General features: G+C 30.9%; 3 protein-coding genes across 10 annotated transcripts; all 3 read left to right on the top strand.

The window, feature by feature from the left end:
• The first annotated feature begins 110 nt into the window (after positions 1-110).
• On the top strand, positions 111-3,798 carry LOC108917016 (MAP kinase-activated protein kinase 2). 3 transcript variants are annotated; one of them, XM_018723429.2, is made up of 8 exons: positions 111-293; positions 564-756; positions 851-990; positions 1,052-1,116; positions 1,175-1,381; positions 1,437-1,512; positions 1,659-1,869; positions 1,942-2,154. In XM_018723429.2, the coding sequence occupies exons 2-8, from the start codon at positions 607-609 to the stop codon at positions 2,152-2,154; spliced, it is 1,062 nt and encodes a 353-aa protein (XP_018578945.1). In that variant the 5' UTR covers positions 111-293; positions 564-606. The 3 variants fall into 3 exon arrangements, with proteins under 3 accessions (XP_018578945.1, XP_018578946.1, XP_023309868.1); XM_018723430.2 differs by lacking the exon at positions 111-293 and adding an exon at positions 335-443; XM_023454100.1 differs by lacking the exon at positions 111-293 and having other exon boundaries at positions 607-756; positions 1,942-3,798.
• A 3,061-nt stretch (positions 3,799-6,859) lies between these two features.
• On the top strand, positions 6,860-10,104 carry LOC108917004 (5-aminolevulinate synthase, erythroid-specific, mitochondrial). Its single transcript, XM_018723411.2, has 9 exons — positions 6,860-7,117; positions 7,170-7,337; positions 7,390-7,515; positions 8,039-8,252; positions 8,305-8,489; positions 8,745-8,944; positions 8,998-9,175; positions 9,256-9,716; positions 9,768-10,104. The coding sequence occupies exons 2-9, from the start codon at positions 7,190-7,192 to the stop codon at positions 9,891-9,893; spliced, it is 1,638 nt and encodes a 545-aa protein (XP_018578927.1). The 5' UTR covers positions 6,860-7,117; positions 7,170-7,189; the 3' UTR covers positions 9,894-10,104.
• A 1,133-nt stretch (positions 10,105-11,237) lies between these two features.
• On the top strand, positions 11,238-22,085 carry LOC108916954 (single-stranded DNA-binding protein 3). Of its 6 annotated transcripts, XM_018723321.2 has the most exons (13): positions 11,238-11,808; positions 12,164-12,236; positions 12,300-12,361; positions 12,418-12,502; positions 16,357-16,398; positions 16,601-16,699; positions 16,919-17,095; positions 17,303-17,351; positions 18,314-18,343; positions 19,490-19,680; positions 19,748-20,116; positions 20,831-20,892; positions 21,078-22,085. In XM_018723321.2, the coding sequence occupies exons 1-13, from the start codon at positions 11,753-11,755 to the stop codon at positions 21,103-21,105; spliced, it is 1,323 nt and encodes a 440-aa protein (XP_018578837.1). In that variant the 5' UTR covers positions 11,238-11,752; the 3' UTR covers positions 21,106-22,085. The 6 variants fall into 6 exon arrangements, with proteins under 6 accessions (XP_018578837.1, XP_018578835.1, XP_018578838.1 ...); XM_018723319.2 differs by having other exon boundaries at positions 20,831-22,085; XM_018723324.2 differs by lacking the exon at positions 20,831-20,892 and having other exon boundaries at positions 11,239-11,808.
• Positions 22,086-22,416: the final 331 nt, after the last annotated feature.

The following is a 22,416-nucleotide window of genomic DNA, read 5'->3' as shown; positions in this document are numbered from 1 at the left end:
CAATGATCTTAGAATATGCTGTTACATGTTCTCCTTTTACAGCAAAATTAAAAAATATGATATCATAGAGCTAAAACTACAAAACATATAATACTGTTCCGTTTCAAACAGAGTCATTCAGATTCAGAAATCAGAACTAGTTCAACTCAAGAAGAATCAGATAACTGGAAAGCGACCACGTTAGTGATTAAAAATTGTCAAAAAAAATTTGTTATTGGTGGTGTACGAGTCATTAATGAAAACATAGAAAAATACTTATTTGAATGCTAAAAATAACAAATGGGACTATATAGGTAAATTAATGTTAGGCTGCAAATTTTTAGTAAAGTTGATTAATCATTTGTAACACGAGAAGTGTACGAAACGGAATATTTTGGTCTGGTACTTCATTACTAGGATCAATGGTCCGTAACTAAGTCAAATAATTACGAAACTATAAAAGGGTATTTATGCTTTCAATGAATTCTTTAGTCTAATATTTGCATATCACTAGAATTTGTTTATTCTTTTCATTGTGTAATATTAACAAATCCTATCTCCTAACCTATCTATTACTTTTTCAGTTGACTTACTTTGGTAATTTTTGGAAAGAAGAGTAATAACAGTATGAATAAAGACGTGAAGCATAACCGTACCCCTAAACGTACACCAATAACTGAAGACTACGAAATCACGAAGCAGGTTTTGGGTCTAGGCATAAACGGCAAAGTGGTTGAATGTTTCAATAGGGCTACAAAAGAAAAATTTGCCTTAAAGGTAGTCTCACTATCAATACTTTCAGTGAAGTTTTTATTAGTCATTGGTTAAAGTATGATGACCTTCAATTTCTGTTTATTATTTTTATTTTCAGATACTTGTGGATAGCGTTAAAGCCAGAAGAGAAGTTGATTTACATTGGCGTGCAAGTGGGTGTCGTCATATTGTTAATGTCATTGACGTTTATGAAAATACTTACAACAATAGTACATGTTTGCTCGTCGTTATGGAATGGTAAGCAAAATTCTTTAATATGTTAGTTTACTTGCTGTTAACTCGTAAAATATTTTTGTAGTATGGAAGGAGGAGAACTATTTCAAAGAATACAAGATAGACCAGATGGCGCATTTACTGAGAGAGGTAAATTTATACAATAAGTGCAAAAATGACCTCATAATTATTAAAATTTTATTTTTAGAAGCAGCGCAGGTTATGCATGAAATTTGTATAGCTGTGAAATACTTACATGATAATAATATTGCCCACAGAGATTTAAAACCAGAAAATTTGTTGTATTCAAAAAAAGGCACTTATGGTGTACTTAAATTAACTGACTTTGGCTTTGCTAAGGAAACGCTAATAAAAGACACTCTTCAAACACCATGTTATACCCCGTACTATGTTGGTATGTGTCACGAAAAGAACTACAGACAGTGTTATTTGATATTTATTATTTTCAGCTCCTGAAGTGCTAGGACCAGAAAAATATGACAAAAGCTGTGATGTATGGTCATTAGGTGTGATTATGTATATTTTGTAAGTTTCTGCAAGACCAATAGGCCGATAGCATACTAGAGTACCAAATATATAATTAAATTTAGTTTTTATCAATACATTCTCATTGGCTGTTTATAGTGCGATATTGGCTACAAGAATGTCATTTGATTTAATATTTGTTTTAGGTTATGCGGTTTTCCCCCGTTTTATAGCAATCATGGTCTTGCTATATCGCCTGGTATGAAAAATAGAATACGAATGGGGCAGTACACTTTCCCCAATCCAGAATGGCAAAACGTTAGTCAGGATGCCAAAGATCTTATAAAGGGCATGCTTAATGTCGATCCTGCTAAACGTTTTACTATAGAACAAGTAATGAGCAACAGATGGATTGCTGTAAGTTATTTATTAAAATTAGAATGACATCTGTCTTTGTTCATTTAAAAAATAATCCCGTCTTCCTTCCAGCAATACACGGCAGTTCCCCAAACTCCACTACACACGAATAAAATGTTAAAGGAGGGTGTAGAAATGTGGCCAGAAGTGCAGGAAGAGATGACACGTTCGTTGGCAACGATGCGTGTAGATTATGACCAAGTACAAATAAAAACATTGGAAAATTCCAATAACCCTCTCTTAAATAAACGTCGTAAGAAAACGTCAAATACAGTTAAATCATAAACCTGTCCCTAGTTAAAATATCTCCATTTTAAATAAATCTAAAATATTTGTTTAATTATTAGTGATTTATAAAATCATTTTCTTTAATTCTAGCTCATTGACTTCATTGAATCGAAGGCATTTATATAGAAAAAAGTATTCTTAATTTGTTATTTTTATGATCAACGAATTTAGATGTACTCTAAACTAACTTTATATTTAAAGTCAGATAGACAATTAAAATTTTCATGATTATTTTAAAAATTACGTAGAAAAAGATTTGTATTATTTGAGCACAAAATCCGTTTGTAAATGTATTTATTTTTGTGCTCTGATTTTTAATGTACATCACTTAAATTTAAGTATACTTATAGTAATTATAAATGTATTATAACGCTAAAACAGATGCCAAGGCGCTTTTTTTGCAAGCGCTATTCGCAAATTTATTTTACTGTTATAATATCAATCCTAATGCTTAACTATACAATACAAACTTGTGGTTTTTATACAAAGTATAAGGAGAATTGTGTAAATTATACTTAAATAACTTTATTGACAAAACATATTTATTCTTTTTAAATAATTAAACAATAATTATAGGTGACAACTGAAAATTGATTTACATGATATTAAAATAAGTTTGTACAATTTTTCCTTTTGATCAGAGTAATAGTTAAGCATTTTAAAGACAAAAATATTGTGCCTTACTAAGTAAATTTCTAAATGTCGTTAGTGTTCTTCAGTTTGTTCAGTATTTTTGAAAAAGGTACAAAAGAGATAAATTTTTGTGCATGAATGTTTTCGAAATTCCATTTATACATCGATCTGTTTTGCAAGTTCAATTAAATATGGTTTGTGTTATCACAGTAACACAGTAAAATAACATCCTTTGTGGTCAGATTTGTTTTCCTGTAAATTTTTAAGAATGTAACCATTTATACATGAATATGTAACATATTTTTTCTCAACCTAAATTATTTTCTGTTACGTTTTGATTTATTTTTATGTCTGTTTAAAATTTGTAATGTCAAACAACTTGCCTCTGACAAAAATATAAAATTACTAGTGATAGAGAAAAAGGACTTTTCCACTAATATACTACAAAACATCAATTATTTTTCCTGGAATTTGCTCAGTGTTAACAAAATAGTCCTGAAAGATCCATATTAAAAATAGAATGCTTATTGTTCCTAAAATTGTAGGTTGTGAGTCCAAAAGTTATTTTTAAAATGTTAAACACCGTTAATTAAGTACATATTTAAGATATTTCATTGGTGCGATTATTGAGCAATATACGATACCAAACAGTTTGTGCGCAATTTTACAAAGAAATGTATAAAAATATATATTCAGTATTGGTGCTATATTTACCAATTTGATGTCAAAATTAATTGTCCTTTTGTTACTGTAAGCTAGTATAGTACCAAACTTTAAAAAATGTATACAAGAAAGAAAAGAAAATATATATGATGTTTTTAAGGTATGTTATTAGTGTATACTATTTATAGAAGTTATATGTCCTTAACAGGTTTTCACATTGAAATTAAAATTTTACCTTGTAAGTTTTAAATAGAGCTAGTATTCATTTTTAATAATTTACAGCCCTTCATTGTTATACAAACGATAAGTTTGTTATTGCAAAACAAAATATACTAGTGAGAACTGCACTTTATTTTATTGATGCATCTTAACCCAAACAACATTCCATTTTATATATCTAAAATTTTTGGCGAAACAAGTAAAATTCAGTAAAAATTAAAGTTATTCAAAAATGATAATTGGAAATTGATTATCGAATAATTTAATATAAAACTTGTGTATCTATCTGGATTAATTATGAATTAAAAGAATGCAATAAAATAACCAATTTAAAAAAAAATGTACATTGTACAAGTGTAAAATTAATAGTTATAATAGTATCATGACTCTTTTTGCAATATTCGATAATTATGAATGAATGCAACAGAATAACCAATTTTAAAAAAAATTGTACAAGTATAAAATTAAAAGTTATTTATAATAGTATCATGACCCTCTGCTATATTTTTGTTATACCTATGTAACGAAATAAAATTTTAATGACCCCATCGTCAATACATAAGAGTTCAGTATTTATAATGGAAAATTATAAATGAAAATTGATTTCGTTAATACACTATTAAACAGCTCTGAATTATGTATGTTTGACGCAACTGGCTTAATATTTTCTTTTCTATTCATTTGAATTTTGAATGAAAAAGAACTTTCAATAGCAGCAGATATATATTTATTTTTTTTGAATTGTGAAGAGTATACGCCAGGGTCAAAATTATGGTTTTAGTGGTAAGTGTCACTATACAGGGTTCTTCATGGTAAGTGGCCTATTAGACGTTTCATAGAAACCAAAGACAATATGACTGAAATTTTGTTTACGGGGGTTATCAGATATGTTCTCTTCAATGAAAATAATGCCATCAACTTCATTATTTTAAATGGAACACCTTATATATTACTGCATTACCGACAAGATAAATTAAAAATAGATCAAAAATGTTAAAGCTTCCCTGTACCTAAATCTAACATTTTCGAGATAATCATTTTCCAAAAAATTTCACAGATGCGTTTCGAAAATTCCTTATATCTTTCTTCGTTCTGGGAGCTTTCACTTGCTTTTCGGAATACACAAAGAACATAAGATGCACTACTTTTCGCAATAAAAATTACCTGAAGAAAATTATACTAAGTGTCTCATTTTTTACGTTACATTTTGAAAACTTAAAACCGACAAAACTTTTTAAATTCAAATGGAACACCCTGTATTTTTCTGCATCATATTATAGAACATCAAATTTTCTTTTCACCGATGTGGGCATTGTAAGAGTTACAGTTTCAATTTTCTCAGATATTTCCGGTTTACTTACATTTTCAAGAATATTACGGTAAAATATCATCAAATGTGCCTTGAAATGCAAATATTAGTATTGTCATTCAGTATTCTACAAGTATCAAGTACTTTCTCGACAAAAAAATGCAGGATAATTATTCTAAAGACATTTTGAATTTATTTTATATCCATGGGACGGACCTTCACCATGAATCAGTATTAGCTACATTTCTATGAATTGGTATTTTGCAAAATTTGAAGAATTTGACGCAAATGAAACTCGGCCATCTACATACAATAGCGTTCTTTGTAGAACATTGATTTTTTTTTCATAAATTACATTAATAAAGTGCGTTGTTTCACGTTTGTTGCATCAATAATGAGGGGGTATATTTACACATAAATAATACCTAATAAGATTTCCTTCCATTGTGATACTATTATTAGCAAATGCAAGTACAATAAAGAGCAAATAAGCATCCTTTCATTCCTTCAACATCCTTCAAGAAAACAATGAAATGTAAAGTAAACAAAATTTTAAATTGTAGTTAGTATCCTCTCAACTTCATTCCAAATATCATAAAATTATAATAATGCATTTATTAGTTATTTGAAATGATCTTATTTATTGTCTTTGCTATTCTTTAAAAACTTTTACAACATTAAAAATTAGAGAGAAATTCTAAGAAAACCATCCGAAATCATTTCAATAATTGTTCTGTTTCTGTTGCAACATACCAAATCATAGAAATACAGCTAATAATTTTGATTCACGGTGAACGTTCCATGGATATAAAAAAATTCAAAATATCTTCATTAGAATAATAATTATTTAGCATTTTTCTTGTTGAGCAAATACTTGATACATGCAGAATACTGAATAACAGTACCAATATTTGTCTTTTAAGGCACATTTGATGATATTTTACTGTAATATTCTTGAAAATGTAAGTAAACCGCAAATATCTGAGATAATTGAAACTGTAACCCCTACAATGCCTATATCGGTGAAAAGAGAATTTGATTTTCTATAATATGATTCAGAAAAATATAAGGGTGTTCCATTTGAATTTAAAAAATTTTATTGTCGGTTTTAAGTTTTCAAAATGTACCGCTTGCATCTGTCAAAATTGTTAGATTTAGGTACAGGAAAGCTTTAACAATTTTGACATATGACAGTGCTACGTTGACGGCATTATTTTCATTGAAGAGAACATATCTGATAACCCCCGTAAACAAAATTTCAGAGTCCTACAAGGTGTATATGCATTGAATACTTATTTTACTATTTACTAAGCATACTTCATGATATGGAACTATACAATTATTTTCTAAATATTTTTATTTTTACAAGATTTCCAGGCCTTATTGGAAATGTATGGTATTTGACTTTAATAATAATAATAAATAAAAATATTGTCATATCAAAAAAAACTAAGTGACCTCTTATTTTTTTGTTGCAAGGGTTAATTTAATTAGGTAGGTACTTCATATTTCAAAAGTCGCAAAATATTCAACGAAATAAACTTATTTGGATAATTTCTACAAATAAATTGCTTACAGATAATATCTGGTAAAATGGAAATATTAGTAACGTAACCCAAATAAATTATTTTAGATAGGTATAATTATTAAGATCGTCTGTCACGAATACTATTTGGTAATGATTAGCAAAATTATCATTTGTTTTTTATAATAAGTTAGTTCGCAATCGATGACATATATGTAATTTCCTTCCCTAATTTAAATTCATTATTGATAATCAATGCATAAGGTCAATTTTTTCAATCCTTTGTCGATTTAATTACTGAGTTGGCATGACTTTCGAAATTTATCGTACTCAGATATCGTGACTGGGTAGGTATATTACGTTTCATCCAAGTAACAAGTAATACATTCTAGTCAAAGTCAAAGCTGTATTTGTACGTTCACTTGAATAGACGCGCTTTAGTGCTGTCGCTCTCAGCCTGTGAATCGAATGTAATATATGACCTACTTGACTGTGTAGAAAGCATATAATTAAAAAAATTCACTTTCTAATTAAATTTTGTCGGTTGTAGACGAATTTTACAAGTCTTTCAAATCTTCTGAATCGAATTCAGCTAGTTCAGTGTTTTAAAGGTAAGTAGTCTGCAAAATATCCTTTTAATTAGGATTACATAATTTTTTGTAGGTTATTCCACATCGTCAAATATGTCTTGCCCTTTTCTAACAAGGCTTAGCAAAAATTACGTAAAGAATTATGCTCCGATTTTGCTAAAAATGTATGGCAGTCAATGCCCTGTTATCTCACGGAATTTGAATGATATGACTAAGAAAGAGCTAGCTACCCAAGTACAAGGTGAGGTGCTTATACAATGATTTTTATTCTCTGTTTTACATTTTATTTTTAGATTTTAAGGATGAAGCAAAAAATTCTTGTCCTTTTCTAAATGAAGTGGCAACTGTAATTGTAGAAGTTCCGCAGGATGAGAATATTGTTGAGTCAAATATTGAGAACAAAGTCAAGGAAAGTGAAAGTATGTATCCTTTGTGTTAGTTTGACCTTAATTATAAAAAATATGTATGTATTTTAGGGGAGAACACAGAAAAAATATTTTAGGTAGTAAGACTACCTGTTACTAAATAAATGATGTTGTATAACACAATAACCTTGAAAAATTCCCCAAAAATTGAACAGAAAATATTGTTCCTTACTAAGTAAATGTTTGGTGTTATTCATTAAAATAATAATAATTTATTATAACAGCATAATTCACTATATTGAACAGAGTATGTGTTTCAGTATTAGTAATTCAAATTTAATATAGAATTTCAAATTTACAGTTGAAAAGTTCTTTTATGTAAATCCCCTGTAAATAGGGAATTTCCCAAATCAAAGTGAATCATTCATATTCTGAAATGTGTATTTAAAGATTTCAAGTAAAAAGCAATTTAAATTTTTTACAGTATTTCCAATAATATCTGATTTTTTCTAATACAATAAAAGTGATACTTTTAAGTGGTAATTTTATGAAATTAAATTGTATAATTATTTTTTAGATATTTTTGCTTATGATCAGTTCTTCCACCAACAAATAATGAAAAAGAAACGTGAACATTCTTATAGAATTTTTAAAAAAGTTAATAGACTTGCGGGACCAGGTCAATTTCCTCGTGCTATGGAGTATTCATGGGGTGAAAAACCTATAACCGTATGGTGTTCAAATGATTACCTCGGCATGTCTTGCCATCCTGAAGTTAAAGACGCTGTTCGGTATGTATAAAAACAGTACAAAAAATCGAATCAAACATTTCATTTTTTTTAGTGATGCTTTAGAGAAATATGGTACAGGTGCTGGCGGGACAAGAAATATCTCGGGAAATTCTACTTTGCATGAGAAGCTTGAAAAAACACTTGCAGATGTACATCAGAAAGAGGCAGCATTACTTTTTACGTCTTGCTTTGTTGCCAATGATTCTACATTATTTACTTTAGCTAAAGCATTGCCAGGTACTAACATATAATTTTCGAAAAGCACACAGATTAGAAAGCAAAATTTTAATAACGATCAGTAATTAAAAAGAACCTTGAATTAAAAATAATTGCACACTAGTAATGATTAATTATTTTTTAAATCTGACCTTGGCTACTAACTTATCTAAAGCCGACTGATAATGTTCATTTCTGGAAAACAAAAAAAAAAGTATAATCATTGATCCAAAGTATGGAAATTATCAGATTTTCTTATCAACAATTTTTTTCTAGGTTGCCACATATTTTCTGATGCTGGTAACCATGCTTCAATGATCCAGGGGATAAGAAACAGTCATGTTCCTAAACATATTTTCCGACACAATGATCCTGGTCATTTAGAAGAACTACTGAAATGTGTTGATACAAAAATTCCAAAGATCGTTGCATTTGAAACTGTTCATTCTATGTCAGGCGCCGTATGTCCTTTGGAGGTAAATTGCCAGTAGTTCAATTTAATAAAGGATAACTCTAATAAAATTTTCAGGAATTATGTGACATTGCTCATAAATATGGTGCTTTAACATTTGTCGATGAAGTGCACGCAGTTGGGTTGTATGGTGAACATGGCGCTGGAATTGGTGAAAGGGAACATGTTCTCCATAAAATGGATATGATTTCAGGTACCTTAGGCAAAGCCTATGGTAACATTGGTGGATATGTAGGTAATTATCATATTCACATGAACATGCTATTATTTACTTTACGAGCCTCCTTGATGTATCTTGTTAATTATTTTCCGTAGCATCTTCAGCTTCGTTGATTGATATGGTGCGTTCCTACGCTGCTGGTTTTATATTTACAACGTCCTTGCCTCCGACTGTCTTGGCAGGCGCCTGTAAAGCTGTGGAAATCTTAGCTTCGGATGAAGGCAGAAAATTGAGAGAAAAACATCAATCAAATGTAAAATATCTCAGGAACACTTTGCTTTGCAATGGCTTCCCGGTGGAACATACTCCAAGTCATATTATTCCAATAAAAATCGGAAACCCTGTTCAGTGTGGTGCTGTTTGTGATACATTACTGAAAGAAAAAGGGCATTATATACAAGCCATTAATTACCCCACTGTTGCAAGAGGAGAGGAAAAATTGCGCTTGGCTCCAACACCACATCATACTAAGGAGCTTATGGATACATTGGTAAACGACTTGAAGGATGTATGGAAAGAGTTGAAACTGCCGTTCACTGGTTTACAGTGTGGCAAGGTAAATAATTTAATAATTTTCAAGCTTTAGTTCTAATGTAAATTGTTTCAGGAATGTCAGTTTTGTCATCAGCCAATACTGTTTGATTTTTACGAATCGAGGCAGAATCGACTCTGTGCAAGAGATATTCGGTGTAACATTCCCAACTGCCCTCAAATGATTGCCATTACAGCATAAACATGTTATTACGTATATCTAGGTGTTGGTAAAACAGGGGCTTTAAAAATGATATTGTAAAAGGGTTGTAATTTTGTTGTTGCCTAATCATCACAGTATGGAAATCTTTTATCTGAGATAAATTATTTTAGCACAGTTTTATTTTTCTATATTTATTGTTTTATAAAAATTTGCTTAATATATGTATACAATGTATTTCAAATATAATTGACATTTTTATTTTTTCTTAAATACATTCACCATGAGTACCAGGTAGGCAAGGATGATGCAGATTAAACAAATAAATAAATTCATTCACACTTTATGTTTTGCTCTACAAAAAAATATTTAATGAATTTTAGAATACTCGACTCTAGATACAATGGTAGTACTTTAAGTATGCATTTGTTTACAAATAACTTCAACATTTAAATCCTTTCTGTAAAATAAGTTTGTTTTGCTATTCTAAAATTGTTTGAATTCTAAAGATTGACCAGACCCTGTTGTATAAATGGTGAATGTATAGTTTACCCAAAATATTTAGGTATGGTATGGATTGTGCTCTCAAAAATTGGCCTAAAAATAATGAGGTCACTTATGGCATTCTGTTCCCCTATTGGATTATATCAACTCGTCGCAGAATTACTACCAACTTTATGTTTTCCGCCAATGTGCCTTAAATATAAAATAGCGAGCCTATGTTGGCCTATTAATGAAAAAAGTAAATATATTTTTTTTCTGAACAGTAAGGATATCTACTTTTTTAGAAAATGTATATACCGATTAAAGCCGTTTTTTTTAACGAATGAATTTAATTTCGTGAAATTATAAAAAAGAAAAAAGGTGTATAACTGTAATAGTAAACAAGGCTATTAGTATGAGTGACCCAGATACCATATTTTCACAGCAATAGTAGTACATAATATATAATTATGTAGGTAATAATCTATACTTTTTTAAATAAACAATTCCCCCCTCCCCCCCACTCTAAGTTGGTTATGTACACAATTTTATGGATTTAATTATTTTTGGTTTTTTTGGCTTACCTATAGTTTACTAAGATTATCCTTTAATTTTTTTAAGTGACTGCATAATGTGACTAGATATTTGAAACGGTAAAAAATTACATGGTAGGATTGGTAGGTAGGTACTTAGAAATGTCGGAAAAAATATACCTACCTAAAATCTAAATATTTCGATTTTTCGTTATAAACTTTAAATTTATATGTTTCTAATATAAAATTATGTTTATATTAGGGTGGGTTTACATGGATTAAATTTAAAAAACTACGTAAGGGAATAATTTCGTGTATTTAGGTGGATTTGGAATGGTTTTGTCCCCCATTACTGCGCATCCGCAATAATATAACAAATAGGGTCGTTGCCATGTTAGTTGGTCCAAAACATTGAGAGAGAGTGTTTCTTAACAAAGTGTGGTCAAAATTCAAGTTATAAAATGCAAAGCTTGAGTGAATAAGTGTCGTGATTTTAGCAAAATACGTATTTACGAACAAAGGAAGCAGTGAAGCAAGACAGCAGTCATTTTATAACGGGACGTAGTTTCAACGCATGCTCTATGCACAGTATCCTAGTGATGATTTTATGTAGCGGCGTCGAATAAGAATTTTGATTTGACGTGTTGTGTAAAGCTTTTGGTTGTATATCTAATATGATATTCTCTGAATTGTGTATCAAAGAACTGTTTGAGAAATGTTACGAATTGTAAAGTGATATTTTATAGTGCTGTCTTTGAGATAATGCAATGAACCGCATCTTTTATCATGTAGGACCAGCGTGTTCCAGCAAATAATCGTGTTTCAAATAATATTAAACTAAAGTGCATGTAGGTTACTTGCTAAGTAGATTTATTTATTTTTAAAATGTACGCTAAAGGAAAGGGATCAACAGTGCCGTCCGATGCACAAGCTAGGGAAAAGTAAGTTGTTTTCCCATTTTACAATTATTCTCCTAGATACCTATCTATATCTTATTTTAAGAAAATATCCTCTTAATACTTGCATATTGTACCTAAGTAATCGCTCTCACTAATATAAGTTTTCTAAACTTTTTACATATAGACAAGCACGTGCTTTTTAATATTTACGATTTATTTTGTTTATATTTTAAACATCTTTTATTAGCCTATTGTTTCTGTTTTATTTAACTATGCTGTGCTAATACTGTAATGTAGTAATTTTTGTTTACATTTAAATATTTTCAGTTTAAATTTCGTTTTGTATTTAATATATTTAAATTAATGGATTATATTTTTGACTAAATATTTTCCACAGGTTGGCATTGTACGTTTACGAGTATTTACTGCACGTCGGTGCCCAAAAGGCTGCCCAAACTTTCTTATCTGAGGTAAAGTTGATTGTACTTTATTTTATTTTCTTGATATATGCTTAAAATCAAATTATATTGTAGATACGATGGGAGAAAAATATAACGTTAGGAGAACCACCAGGATTTTTACATTCATGGTGGTGGTAAGTTGTCATTTTACATTTAATTAGTCATTTTACAAACTGTATTATTATTACAGTGTTTTTTGGGATTTGTATTGTGCGGCTCCAGAAAGAAGGGACACTTGTGAGCATTCTTCAGAAGCAAAGGCTTTTCATGATTACGTGAGTATTTTTCTGTTCTGCTAGTATTTAGTTGGATCAATACTTCGTGGTGTTGATATGTGGCAACGTCGCGCCGAGTATACGCGTTTGACCAGGTATACTCGCCCAGTTCAGTACTCGACGAAATGTCGTTTTTAGTTTTTGAAATTGTACTTTGAATTCGTCAGTTTGTTTGAAAATTGGATGAATTAATCCTGGAAAGATTTATTTAATCAATGATTTATGTTCATTTCCTTCGGTGCGCCGTTTATGTGGTTTGGCTTGTATTTATTTGCTTGTTTGGTTAACATTCTTACAGCCCAAGTAGAGAGCCTTGAATTTTTATCTACCGAGCTAGAATTACGGTACGACGTACGACAGTAGTTTTGATATCAAGTCGACAGCTCTTCGGTTTCTTGGCAACGAAAATTTATAAATGCCTGTCCTCCAGAATAACCGTTTTTCTTTTAATCTGGGGATATTTTTTATATTTGGATATGAAATACATATTTCTGTGTCTGTTTGAGAAATGTTGACAATAAAAGTTTCGTGCGTTGAAGGTGATTATTATGACCTTTAATGGGAATATATAAAAAATATATTACAGGGTCACATATAATAAGAGTAGTAGGTTTACTTTATGACTTATTGGGAATCAAATATTTCAATTAATAATGTTTGCACTACAAAAAATGTCAATCTGACATATTTTAACTTTAAAATCAATTAAAAATTAAATTTTTATTTTATTTTTTAATTTAAACGGCTTGTTATTATGCATACTTAGGTTCCTAAATGTTGCACTAAATTTTGTATACAGAGCAGTGCAATTTATATTTTTATTTATATAAACGCCATCAAAATATATTATTTCGAAACTAATTTCGGTTTTTTTGTTTGCTTTATAAAAATGAATTGTTTAATTTTATTTACGGCATCTTTTTTATTTAGTAATACTATTATTAATATAGACGTAACGGTCCTTTCATTTCAAAATTCTAACTGCTGCTAAAATTAGGAACTTCATCATTTTGGATTGTCATTTGTACGTAATGAAACAAAATCACTTCTCATTTTTCGATAAAGTATAAACATTTGCTGCGTTCAATTGTATATTCTAGATTAAAGTGACAGTGATTTTTGTTTTTTATGATACCGTTTTACTAATAATAAAATTGACGGGGAAGTGTTATGAACTATGATTGACATAACAGGGTATACGTAATATTTACATAACGATAGCTTTATTTAGAATAAACATGGTTCGCGTAAGTGACGATTGAGAACAAAATCAATCTATCTTTTATAATTCTTACAGCCGTCGCAAGCATAATTATGTAACAAGAAAATATTAATAAATATTATACTTTTGGTGTGTACGAGCGTGTATTTTTTCTAAATAATTGCAATTAAATTTTACAAATGGTAAATATTAGTCTTCTGTTCGTACTGTTTTTAAAAGATGGTACTGCTTTATAATTTCTCTTTAATTTCTAATTATTAAATTGACTGAAAATTCCAACGTGTATTTAAATTTACTCGTCTAAAAATCACAAAAACTAAAGCTGCAACGTAAACCAATTCACCACGTTGTATTGATGTATACAGTTCCAAAAATAAAACTTTCTTCGTGCTGTTACATCAATATTTATTTTCGAAATGCGTATTCCCATAATGTAGATATATCCCATCATTATATTTAGTATTTTTATAAAAATTATACATTGAAAAAATGTTGACAGCATTGAGTGTGCGTATTTAGCAAGTTTAATTGTTTTAAATATAATACTGTTCTAAAAATATAACCTATAAGTACTATGTAAAGGTACTAAAGATTCAACAAAAACTAGTCTGCTCTGACTTGAAACAATGCTAAGGTGTAAGTTTTTATTGGTCCACTACACCAATCTTATTTTCCACATCCTGAACTCGGCAAATATTTATAAATTTGATAATCTTGGCAAATATATTTGTCGGAGGTGGCCTACAAGGTTTACTAACAAACACCCGGCAAACATCGGGTATAATCGACTATAGTTGAACGTTTATAAATCATTGAAGAGTTGGATGAACTGTTTAGATAACGGTTATATAGATTTCTTGTATGTATAAGTTGGCCTAGAGCAAGTTGTCTTAGGTAAAATAAGAATTAGTGCTTATGTACGTTTTAATATTTTCAAGTAGCGTAATAAATTATACAATTAAAAAAATATTTTAGCCTCAAAAACAAAGAAACCTCGGCCTTCGCAGTACTCAGCCTACGGTGGTGAAAGGTGGAAAATTTTAACTTAATTTCAGTAGAACAAAATAGTTCCTTTTCTGCAGAAATAATATTTTCGAACTGAGCAAAAATGCATCTACATAAATTACTATAATTTGGATGTGACCCATGATTAACCAGTTTCATAACAAATAGAGGGAATTAGATTTGTTAAAAATTATACCTACATTATTGATTTTATTTCTTTTTAAGTAAAGGGTTAATTAAGTAGTAATTACATACCCGCTTAAGATTTGTCATTTATAGGTTTGTCTATAATTGTTTTTCTAAACTCTTTAGACGCTCAAGAGAAATAAAAATATCGAAATAACGTTTTGTATTATGTCGGAAACTAGAGGTGGGTATTATGTATTTAAATATATGCTAATTTTAAACGTGCATTTATAAATTTTCGATTGCGCATTTGCAGTATCTTGTAAAATAAACATTGCTTTTATGACTTTATGGATATTAGCAGCATTTCGTGGAGAATTTTTAGATCAACTTGTTCGTGCTTCGGTTTGTTTATCCAATACCGGGTGACCTTTAAAAATGTGTTACCTATCTCGAAAAGTATTGGCAAATTATATACGAGGTAATTCATATACCTAAATATTATGTGTGTAGGTGATATAATTTAAAAAAAAAGTATAAATAAATACTTAAACGTTAATTAGAGGAAAAAACTATTTTACGTTCAGATTTGCGGATATTTTTCATTCTTTATTTGGGGATGATTAGAGAGCTGTGATCTTGATAGACATTATGCATATTTATTGATAATAGATATCAGTAAATTATTGCAAGGTATTAACATCTTTTTATAATGCTAGTAATAATTACAGCGGTATACCTGCTACTCAATCTTTTTAGCACGCCAGTGAAAGGCCACTTTAAAATTTTACAAATGATAAATTAGAAAGCGAGATTCCAAGATTTCTATGCGTACTATTTAAATGCTACACTTACAGCGCATTGTTGCCACGATTAAATTAATTTCACTAATTAAAAAAATTATATATTTATTTTCGTAAAACGTGAAACTATTGTTGAAAATAATAAATAGCTGTTACAGAATTTAAAGCACTGAAATAATTTAATAAAATTCTGTTGATATATTTTTTCCACTTTGTTTGGCACATGATGATCTATAATTCTTTAAATAATTTTATTTAAAGAATTAATAATAATAAAAAAGTATACAGGGCGGTCCCGTTAATAATTATTGTAGGTATATTTTTATTTTAATCTGTACCCTGTACCTGTGGGTAATAAATATTACAGGTTTTTTTATACAGATGAATAATATTATTTTAAATAATTATTGAATTACAAAAAATCGATATAACACTAAAATATTTTAGTAAAATTTTTCTATAATTCTTTAAAATATTTTAAGTAAAAAAATGACACTTCATTATATACAGTAAAATAATTTCAATTGATTTTGTAACAGATATTTTATGAGAAATATAAAGTTTCCTACAAGTATTATTCTTGCACTTATTTTCAGTTCTCGATAGGGAGGCAATTTTCGAGTGACCACTCTGTTCACATATTTTTGATAATACGGATGTATAATGCTTATATATTAATTTTCGTTCTTCTTTTTCAGGGTTTCGTAAATTCTGGGTATGGAGTAAATGGCATAGCACATGTAAGTTTCTATTTAGAATTTTCTGTAGTATACACCTACACATCATCTGCTAGTTGCAATTTCACGATGGAAATTAAATATCTAGGAAATCCTTTTAATTTATAAAATGCAATCAAAGATAAAGTTTGAATGATAATTTCCACTAGCAGTTGCTAAAAAATTATTTGTTGCATAGAACAATCATTTTTTACTATTAGAAAAGGGCATGTTTCAGAACACAGGACCCGCTCCAAGTCCTTTGGGTCAAATGCCGCCTGCTGATGGCATGCCAAGTGGTCCTTTACCTCCTGGATTCTTCCCTGTAAGCATATTTTAAAATGACTTATATACGTGTTTTTTTTTTATTCGTGTATGTATTGTTGGAATATCGATAACTTTCATCACATCTGTGAAAGGTCATAGAAATTTAGAACTGTAGAAAGTTTATGGTACAATGCTACTACAGACAGTAAATATATCAATTAAAATACATATCTATCTGCCCCTTTTGGAAGTATCGTAACTTAGTGCTTTGTATTAGAATTCAACATTACGTCCGTCGCCACCAACGCATCCTTCAAGTCAACCCTCGCCGCATTCACAACCCCCACCACCACATTCACAAATTATGACATCACAACCGTTTATGGGCCCAAGATATCCAGCGGGCCCCAGGCCCGGAGTAAGAATGCCTCAAATTGGAAGTGATTTTAATGGAGTATGTATATGTCTCTTGGTTTATAACAAGATAACAGTGTCTGTACTAGAACAATTTCAAAAAATATTTTAAACAAGTTTAACTAAAATAATCACTTCATACAAACGCTCCATTGTTATCTTGTTTTCAGACATTTATATTTAAAAGAATTTTACATATCGTTCGACAATAAATCAAACTTATTTCATTTAACATCTGTGTTTAAAGCCGCCAGGACAGCCTTTGATGCCGAATAACATGGATCCTACGAGGCAAGGTAAATATGTTCTATAAAACATTCGTATATATGTATTTTTTTTTTTAATTTATAACACCTTATAGCTACAGAGCTTCTGGTTAAATCTAGCAATTTTCACTGTTAAGAACATATAAATTAAATACTAATAAATCCCGTAACAGAATTTTAGAAGTTACGACTAGAGTGTGAACGAATTACATTTTTTTTAAACATACAAATATTAAGTATATAGAAATTTATATTATTAAACTAACGAAAGACCTGCAATTATGTAAATTTTTCTCTACTAAACAAAATTTTCCTTAGAAATTTGCAAAACGATATGGATTCGCTTTTTAGCTGTAAGGTGTGAAGATAGCGATTAATTATTAATAATTAATAAAGTTACTTTAATATTGATTATAACAAATGAGAGAATTGCACAAGCATGAAGCGGTTTCATAATATACTACACAAAACTAAACAGGGATGCCGCTTAAGCTCTATTGCAGTCAGTATGATAATGAATCACTTTTCAGTTTCGAAGTTAAACATTTATAATAATTTGTTTAATTATTTTTAACCAAGGGTTTCTAATTTTTATTTTCATTAAGCTCAAATCCAGTGAAGGAAAATAAATAGTGATTATAAATTGTTCGTTTATTTGACTGGAGAATACTTAAAAGTAAATATAATAAGTGATTGGTGTCTTAGTAAGCTGTTATTATAATCAACTGTATACACATATATTTATTTTCTAATATAAAAATGTATTTTGTCTACTATTTCCAATGAAATAGTTACCCTGCGTGATTTTCATTTGTACATTTTGAAGTGTTTATATGTATATACAAGTCTCTCAGGTTTTACTTAATAATAAAAAATGGGGATGTTTTATTATTTGTGCTGGTTTCAATAGAACTATATGCGGTGCGAAGCTGTGTCCCTATCTAATTTTGAGCAGTGTATGCCTCATGTAATGCATCTATTTCTGTCTCCAGGTGAAGGCGGAGAATTTGTAGGTTGGCAAGGTAGGCAAATGCGCTCCTTCACCATCACACATCCATATGCATACACTTCTTCTGCTTGCTTTGCTTTTATATCATATAAACCATGGACAAAAATTATGCAGTACTGTTTTTAATTATTATTTTTTAGGAAATTTCAAAGTTTCAGTTGTAAACTGTAACATAGTTCATTTAAAGTTTTTCATATTACTCAGGGCTCGATAGTTGCCTAGTTTGTAGGCACTTATGCACGTAACGAAAAATATTTACATTCACATATATATTTGAAAAATAAACTCCTTTTTTATGTTATAAAACTGCATGTGAAGTTCTATTGTTCAAACCATGTTTTAGTTGCAATTTTTTTTACAGTTACATTTAAACGCATAACATTTCACAACATTACGAGTTGATCAAAGTATGGGCTAAGTTGGACAACTATTCAGTAGGTTAACTTACTGCTGCAAATAATTATAGATCATATATCCATAGAGATCGGCACTTTTCGGAAAAGTGTGTTACGGACATGTGGATGAAATGTCCGGACATGTCGGGAAAAGTATTTTTGACCTTGAATCTAATAAGGCACCTATGAGTGACGTTACAAAGCAATTTATTCTAATGAATATGTCTTATTAAATGTTATTTATTGTTTATCGTTAACTTTGCCAAAAATAATAAAATATGGACATTTAAAAGATGTTATATTTTTAAAATGTCACTTTCAGTTAAACAAGAAAATTACAAAAAAAATGGCTAAATATCTTTACTCTACATGTACCAACATCAAAAATTTTTTGAGGGAATTATGAATGCAACAAATAATTCCGCGCATGCGCATACAACTTTTCAATGTTGAAAAGTGTCCTCAGGACATGTTCACTTTTCGCGACATGTCCGCGGCACATCTCTATATATTCCATATTCAGTATATATATATATATATATATATTTAATGTTACTGTCCAATTTGCCCCACAAGTATGTAAAGATACCACACTTCTATCTAAAGTTGCACATAAATTTTCTGAAAGATAAATAATAAAAACTTGTGCATATTTTTTGGTTGCATGGTATGTCTCATTGGTGCTGGCATGCGGTGTCGTTGGTGCTCTACATACCTTAAGAGGCGTGTCTTTCAAAAATAATAAAAAAAGCAATTTCCGTTAGGTCCACCAGCAGCTATGAATAGAATGAACCCACCAAGGGGGCCTTCCATGGCACCTTTAGGACCAGGTACCTACGGCCCAGGATTGAGAGGGCCACCGCCTAATAGTAGTTTAGGTCCAGGGGGGCCAATGCCTCCTATGACGATGACAGGCCCTGGTGGACGACCGCAATGGCAACCTAGCACGTCGACGGTAAGCAGAATTTCTGATACAACCCGTGAAGGATAGAGCTTAGGATTAGTAAGTAAATTTTTTCTAGCCGATGAACTATTCGTCATCATCACCAGGCAACTATGGGGGACCTCCAGGATCCGCAGGCCCCGCTGGCCCCGGCACTCCCATCATGCCTAGCCCTCAAGACTCGAGTAATTCTGGCGGAGAGAACATGTACACGCTAATGAAACCCGCCGTGGGTGGCAACATGCCAGGGGATTTCCAGATGGGGGGTGGGCCGGATGGATCGGGCCCCATGGGACCCATGGGGCCTAACTCAATGGGACCGGTGTTAAACGGAGATGGGATGGACGGTATGAAGAACTCCCCTGCCAATGGTGGACCGGGTACGCCAAGAGAGGATAGCGGAAGTGGCATGGGGGACTATAATATTGGATTTGGAGGAGGCGAAAACGTGAGTAGTTGCGGTGGCCGGTGCTTTCGCTTTCAGGGGTCCCACTAAAACACGTAAATTTGCCTTTTGTCCCGAGTTACCCAGTTAGTCATATTAGTCATTTCGGTATTTGCAAATTCTCTCGAATTGTATGTGGGTAAGAATTCAGTTCTGTTAGAGTTATGTATTTGCTTTAACAGTTACTTAGTGTAATGGTGGAAGATCGAGTTTATGGAAAATTATTGTTGTTTTCTTTGTCTCGTAATTAAGGGGAAAGGACTTGCAAGCAAGCGAAAATTCATTATCGTTGTAAAATATTTAAATATCTAGATAAATACTGGTATATAAAGTATTTTTTTATAGAGGAATGTTTTAGAGTGCTGTGTTAGAAGTAAATGTACATTTTTATTTTTTTTTAATATTGGCTTGTTGAGTGATAAAGTTTATGCAGTAATCCAGCACTCGATCTTCAACTGCGAGTATCAACAGTGAAGCGACCTTAACAGAAGCAGTAGATTCGTACAGTAGATGTTTTCATAAAATGCTACATGGCTTTAGCTACTAAATTAATTCAGTAGTGGAAATATGTATCATGGACTAGATGAAGAACCATTTTGGTCCATTCTAATGAATTAGAAACCGATCCCTAGTACCTTTCCTAAACGTAGTCATTCCTGGTGGGACCCCTGCGCTTGTAGACTGACACTTACCCACTAAAGGTCGCTTTCCTTGCAGGACCAAACGGAATCGGCTGCTATTTTGAAAATAAAAGAGAGCATGCAAGAGGAGGCCAAGAGGTTTGAGAAAGACTCGGACCACCCTGAGTATTTTATGCAATAACTCCCCTCCCTCGCCTCTTGGGCTGGTGGACGCCTCTTCCTCTTCCTAACCTGTACTAACACGGGCGGTGGTGTGCTCAATACTCAGCTCTTCCCTGCGCCAACCGACTTCACTAGTCATGAGTGTTCTGTTCTGTTTGCAGATATTCCTGTGAGGCTGAGCTGAGATAGAGCAACCCGACCTGACCCGGACACCATTGGACAATTGCAGTCGTTACGGTCCTTCAACTCCCAACCACTACTAGCACACCACAGAACCAGCCTCAAAAAGTATCAGACACACAAGCCTCCATCATTCAATGTCCACCAGCCTAGGCATAGACTGTCAGGTAACGGGGGAAGCAAACTGACCAAGTATGAGGAAATTGATTCTACTTCCTCTGAAGGTTCACAGTTCAATCTTGGGCCTCCATATTAAACTTTTGTTTGTATTAAGTACAGTTGTATTTTTCTTTAATGCAATGTAGTATACATTTTTTAACATGGAAATGTCAAATTTAATTTATAAAATTAATCTAAATTATTACCGAGATGTCAGCTATACAATTTTCCTATAACTGTGCAGTTTGTTTGGTAAAACCCTCTTACCTGAAAGTCTATATAAGGTTGGATGTTTCACAGCGTTCTGTGTTGTCGTGTACTACTTGCATGTGTCTACATTCCTCCACGGGGCAGATTAAAGTTGGCTGAGGTTAGGCCAGTTAAAAGCCGCTACTGGACATCACAAACTGTAGTTTTATATAAATTTTTACAGTAGATTTTTAAGCGACTCTAATCCGCCCCTGCCTGTTATTTATTTTCACCTCTATGTGTACATGCAAAACTTAAGTGCAAGGAGTTCTATAAAGTTTCCAGTGTAACTAAACACAGATTATGTTCTTAAATACTGTACCTTTTCCATCAGATTGTTTCGTATCACTTTTACTTAATTAAAAATTATGATCTTGGACCGTATTAGGGTAAGATAAACGATTATTATTTATAAAAGTTTCTCTTAAAAATATATACTTAAATGAGTTATTAGAATATTAATTTTATGGATGTTTGTATGAAAGTATTGATTGATATGTGATATGAAAATATTGTGAAAATGTATGATTCATTTAATATTGTTTTCTTTTTTGTATGATGGATAATAAATATTAAAAGTTTATTGTCTTTTTTTCACCTCACTTCCCAATCCCAAAATGTACTTTACAAAAACATAAAAGTGGTGAAAAATTAAAAAATAACAATAAAAGATGAGTATAAAAAATAGATATAACAGTAAATTATATTAAAGAATATTTGAAGTGACCAATTTTTTAACTAAAAAGTATTCATATTTAAATTTCATTAAAAAAAATGGTATGTATTTTGTAATAACTATAAAAATGTGTGATATTCAATACCGAGGAGTATGTGAGGATATCTTAAGGGGTAAGAGAACAGATCTCTTAGGATAGGTAAGTATAGGTATAAAAATAAAATAATTAATTTGGT

This window comes from Anoplophora glabripennis, unplaced genomic scaffold (genome assembly GCF_000390285.2).
Source record: "Anoplophora glabripennis isolate ALB-LARVAE unplaced genomic scaffold, Agla_2.0 scaffold2, whole genome shotgun sequence".
Taxonomy (NCBI): domain Eukaryota; kingdom Metazoa; phylum Arthropoda; class Insecta; order Coleoptera; family Cerambycidae; genus Anoplophora; species Anoplophora glabripennis.
Note: the sequence above shows the minus strand (reverse complement) of the source record. Positions and strands in the feature narration are given on the sequence as shown.

Coding starts and splice junctions, on each gene's coding strand:
- LOC108917004 (XM_018723411.2), top strand. CDS start 7,190: ATGTCTTGCCCTTTTCTAACAAGGCTTAGCAAAAATTACGTAAAGAAT. Junction 8,253..8,304: donor GAAGTTAAAGACGCTGTTCG/GTATGTATAAAA, acceptor CATTTTTTTTAG/TGATGCTTTAGAGAAATATG. Junction 9,717..9,767: donor CTGGTTTACAGTGTGGCAAG/GTAAATAATTTA, acceptor AAATTGTTTCAG/GAATGTCAGTTTTGTCATCA.
- LOC108917016 (XM_023454100.1), top strand. CDS start 607: ATGAATAAAGACGTGAAGCATAACCGTACCCCTAAACGTACACCAATA. Junction 1,513..1,658: donor GGTGTGATTATGTATATTTT/GTAAGTTTCTGC, acceptor TATTTGTTTTAG/GTTATGCGGTTTTCCCCCGT. Junction 1,870..1,941: donor TGAGCAACAGATGGATTGCT/GTAAGTTATTTA, acceptor TCTTCCTTCCAG/CAATACACGGCAGTTCCCCA.
- LOC108916954 (XM_018723319.2), top strand. CDS start 11,753: ATGTACGCTAAAGGAAAGGGATCAACAGTGCCGTCCGATGCACAAGCT. Junction 12,362..12,417: donor TTTTTACATTCATGGTGGTG/GTAAGTTGTCAT, acceptor TTATTATTACAG/TGTTTTTTGGGATTTGTATT. Junction 17,352..18,313: donor CATGGATCCTACGAGGCAAG/GTAAATATGTTC, acceptor TTCTGTCTCCAG/GTGAAGGCGGAGAATTTGTA.